This window comes from Chinchilla lanigera, unplaced genomic scaffold (genome assembly GCF_000276665.1).
Source record: "Chinchilla lanigera isolate Chin_1 unplaced genomic scaffold, ChiLan1.0 scaffold00050, whole genome shotgun sequence".
NCBI classification, from domain to species: domain Eukaryota; kingdom Metazoa; phylum Chordata; class Mammalia; order Rodentia; family Chinchillidae; genus Chinchilla; species Chinchilla lanigera.
In genome coordinates this window covers 15999936-16004225 of record NW_004955451.1, presented here as the reverse complement: position 1 = coordinate 16004225, position 4290 = coordinate 15999936, and the positions used below count along the sequence as shown (strand labels likewise).

Sequence of the window (4290 nt, the reverse complement as noted above, 5' to 3'; positions counted from 1 at the left end):
AGGGAGAGGGACACCCACACGCCGAGCTGGGGCCAGGCTGACTTCTGCCGCTCGTCCTGCCCCCTCCCCACAGCCGCCATGGAGGTGATGAACCTGCTGGAGCAGCCCATCAAGGTGACGGAGTGGCAGCAGACCTACACCTACGACTCGGGCATCCACTCGGGCGCCAACACTTGCGTGCCCTCCGTGAGCAGCAAGGGCGTCCTGGAGGAGGACGAGGCCTGCGGGCGCCAGTACACGCTCAAGAAGACCACCACGTACACGCAGGGCGTGCCCCAGGGCCCAGGTGGGGCCAGGCACTTCCTGGGGGCCAGGGGACCCCGGCGGGGTGGGTGGGGGTGGTGATGCACTCTTTTTTTTTGTTTGTCTTTTTGAGACAGGGTCTCCTATGCAGTTCAGGCTGCCCTTGAGCTCACTTTGTAGCCCAGGCTGGTCTTGAACTCACAACGATCCTCCTGCCTCAGCCTCCCCAGTGCTGGGATTACATGTGTGCGTCCCCCACGCCCAGCCCGGTGATGCACTCATAACCCCACTGTTGCTGGTGCAGGTGGCAGGTGACCCGCATTCTGCAAGGCCCCCACTGGGGCGCTCAGGGCTCTGCCTGGCTGTGCTTTGGGAGGTGGTGAGGGATAATGGGTCTTGCGAAGTGTTGGGGATGTCTGATGCCACCCCCACCCTGGCTGAGGGAAGAGGAACCGGCTGTCTGGAGACCCTGCGGTCCAGGGTTCTCATCTGTGAAGCGGGGACGGGGAGGGGGGGTTGCATGCTCACCGTGTTGGGTGCTTGTCAGATTTAATGAGAAAATAGGAACGCACTTAATTCGCTGGCAGGCACATAGGACTCAAAAAATTGTAGCTTTTTTTTTTTTTTTCAGTACTGGGCTTGAACCCAGAGCCTTGGCACTGAGTTCCAACCCCAGCCTTCAAAAAAATTTTATTTTGAGACAAAATTTTACAAAGTGGCTAAGTTGTCCAGGCTAGACTCAAACTTTCAGTTCTCCTGCCTCAGCCTTCCAGAGTGCTGGGAGTACAGGTGTGTGCGACCACACCTGGCTTAGCTGTTCTTTTTTTCAGCACTGGAGAAGGAACACGGTGCTTGGTGCATGGTGGGCAAGAGCTCTGCCACTGAGCTACCGCTCACCCTAGCTGTCCTTTTGCATAATCAGCATCACTGACAGTTTCATAGTGTTGGTGCCGGGGCACACGACTTTTTTTTTTTTTGAGACAGGGTCTTACTATGTATCCCATGTGTGGTCTTGAGCTCACTGTGTAGCACAGTCTGGCTTAAATCTGGGGTGATCCTCCTGCTTCAGCCTCCCAAGTGCTGGGATGACAGGTGTGCACCACCATGCCCCGCTCTAGACTTTTCTTTCGAGAGCGGGTGACAACTACAGTGTAATGTTTAGTGTAAGAACCCTACAGGACGGGGACGGGACAGGTGGGCGCCACATTCCAGGTGGGAAGTTGAGGCGATGGTGCCCCTGTGTGGCCGGGCTGTGGAGCCCTCGTGCCCTGTGCCTGGCTTTGGCCCACAGGTCGTGTCCTGCGCTAAGTCCCCCTGCTCTACCTTAGGTGACCTGGAGTACCAGATGTCCACCACGGCCAGGGCCAAGCGTGTGCGGGAGGCCATGTGTCCGGGTGTGACGGGCGAGGACAGCTCGCTGCTGCTGGCCACGCAGGTGGACAACCAGGCCACCAACCTGCAGCGCCTGGCCGAGCCGTCCCAGCTGCTGAAGTCAGCCATCGTGCACCTCATCAACTACCAGGACGACGCCGAGCTGGCCACGCGGGCGCTGCCCGAGCTCACCAAGCTGCTCAATGACGAGGACCCGGTCGGTGGGGTCCCGGGGAGGGCGGCCGGCCCCCGCACCCCCAGGCGTGGGTGGCGTTGGGCCGGGCTCCGTGTGAACTTCCCGTCCCTGCCTCGCAGGTGGTGGTGACCAAGGCAGCCATGATCGTGAACCAGCTGTCCAAGAAGGAGGCCTCGCGCCGGGCCCTGATGGGGTCCCCGCAGCTGGTGGCTGCCGTGGTGCGCACCATGCAGAACACCAGCGACCTGGACACGGCGCGCTGCACCACCAGCATCCTGCACAACCTGTCACACCACCGCGAGGGGCTGCTGAGCATCTTCAAGTCGGGCGGCATCCCCGCCCTGGTCCGCATGCTCAGGTGCTGCCCAGGGCCTCTGGGGTTTCCCGAGGGGGCACAAGTCCCGGGGGCACAGTTGGTTTTGTTCCCTCAGAGCCCCCAGGGCTTCCGTAGCAGACGCTGCAGAGACTGACTGTGTGCTCAGCACCAGGCAGGGGAGAAGCAGGAGTTGGGGTCCGCTCGGAGGGGACAGTAAGGGGTGCTCTGCAGCTCGGCTCAAGGGACCCTGAGATTGTATTTTATTTAAGTACCCAGCAGACAGGGTGTGGTGGTGCATGCTGGTAATCCTAGCACGCAGGGGGAGGCTGAGGCAGGAGGATTGCCTAGAGCAGTGGTGGCGAACCTATGGCATTTGTGCTGCACCTGGCTATTTGTTATCACTGAAAGCTGTAAAAGGTTTGCCATCACTGGTTTGAGGCCAGCTTGGACTATTTGTTGAGTTCAGGGCCAGCCTGGGCTACACAGTGAGACTCCCTTCTCAAAAAAAAACCCCAAAAAATAAAATAAAAATGGCTACAAAAGCTCAAAAAACAAAAATGGCCAATAAAAATAAATATGACCAGTGTATCACTTCAATATAAGACCTTATGCAGCCATTAAAAATATTACTACTGAAGCATTCCTAAAACTGTGCAAATGTTTATGCTATATTGTTTGTTTTGAGACAGGGTCTTGCTATATAGTTCAGGCTTCACCAGGAACTCACTACGTGGCCGAAGTTGGCCTTGAACTCATGATAGTCCTCCTGCCTCAGCCTCCTGAGTGCTAGGATGACAAGTGTGTTCCACCAGGCCCGGCTATGGTATAACGTTAAGTGAACAGTAGAATACACCCTTTATGTGTTATTCTGACTATATTAAAATGCATATAAGTCAGTGTGGAGGCTCACACCTGAATCCCAGCACTCTAGGAGGCTGAGGCAGGAGGATTGCAAGTTGGAGCCCAGCCTGGGTAATTTTGCGACTTAGGGAGAACCTGTGACGGGGAAAAAATACAACAAACAAATACACAAAACAAACTCACCCATGGTGAGAAGGTGACGCAGCGTTGGCAGTGGTTACTTTGGCTCCGCGCTGGCGGGTGAGCACAGAGGGGACGTGGCCGACAGCTTGGTGCTGTGAGTACACAGCAGACAGCAGAGCGAAGTCGTCAGTGGCTTACCGGGGTAGTTTTTCTCTTTCGAGACAGTCTTGCTCTATAGCTCAGGCTGGCCTCAAACTCTCAGGGACCCTCCTGCCTCAGCTTCCCGGGTATTGAGATGACAGGCGTGCGTCAGAGCCCTGGTCCCGTGCCCTCGGGGCCGCACTTCCACGGTCTGACTTTATTTTCCACGGTGCTGGGACAGAACCCAGGGCCTGGCCTGTGCTCGGGCTGGTGAGTTGAGCTGGCGGCGCTGGCCGGGCCCTGACGCCTGCCCCGCTGCCGCCCACAGCTCGCCCGTGGAGTCGGTGCTGTTCTACGCCATCACCACCCTGCACAACCTGCTGCTGTACCAGGAGGGCGCCAAGATGGCCGTGCGCCTGGCCGACGGGCTGCAGAAGATGGTGCCACTGCTCAACAAGAACAACCCCAAGTTCCTGGCCATCACCACCGACTGCCTGCAGCTCCTGGCCTACGGCAACCAGGAGAGCAAGGTGGGGCCGGCGCCCGGCCGCCTCCGCTGGACGCGGTGATGGGGCCGGGGCCGGGGCTTCGTGCTGAGCTGCACCCCAGCCTTTTTCATTTTTTATTTCGAGACAGAGTCTCACCGAGTGGTGAAGTTGCCTGAGCGAGGCTTGAAGTTGTGATCCTCCTGCCTCAGCCTCCCTCACCCTGTGCACCCCCCACGCCCAGCAGTTTATCCCCTTTGTCAACCAAACTGTAACGGGCGTCACCGGAGAGCTTTTCCCACACAGAAACAGTTGTCACTGGGGGCCGGAGACGTTCAGTGCCCCCAGGCCAGCGGTGGCGGGCTGATGGGCATTGTGCAGCAGCGGGCTGTTTGTTGCCTTTGAAAGCTCTAAATAAATATTTGAGCCGGGTGAGGTGGCGGATGCCTGTCACCCCAGCACTGGGGAGGCTGAGGCAGGAAGATCATGGCCAGTTCAAGGCCAGCCTGGGCTCCATAGTGAGTTCAAGGCCAGTCTGAATTACATAGCAAGAC

At 57.9% G+C, this 4290-nt stretch overlaps 1 protein-coding gene across 1 annotated transcript in view; it reads left to right on the top strand.

Moving 5' to 3' along the window:
- Window positions 1–73: 73 nt before the first annotated feature.
- The window catches only part of Jup (junction plakoglobin), a gene marked incomplete at its 5' end in the record, with an annotated part of 11098 nt that continues 6881 nt past the window's right edge, over window positions 74–4290 (top strand). Inside the window, 4 exon segments of the mRNA XM_013519431.1 lie at window positions 74–286; window positions 1572–1831; window positions 1930–2168; window positions 3580–3781. Of these exon segments, the coding sequence (XP_013374885.1) occupies window positions 79–286; window positions 1572–1831; window positions 1930–2168; window positions 3580–3781 (909 nt within the window).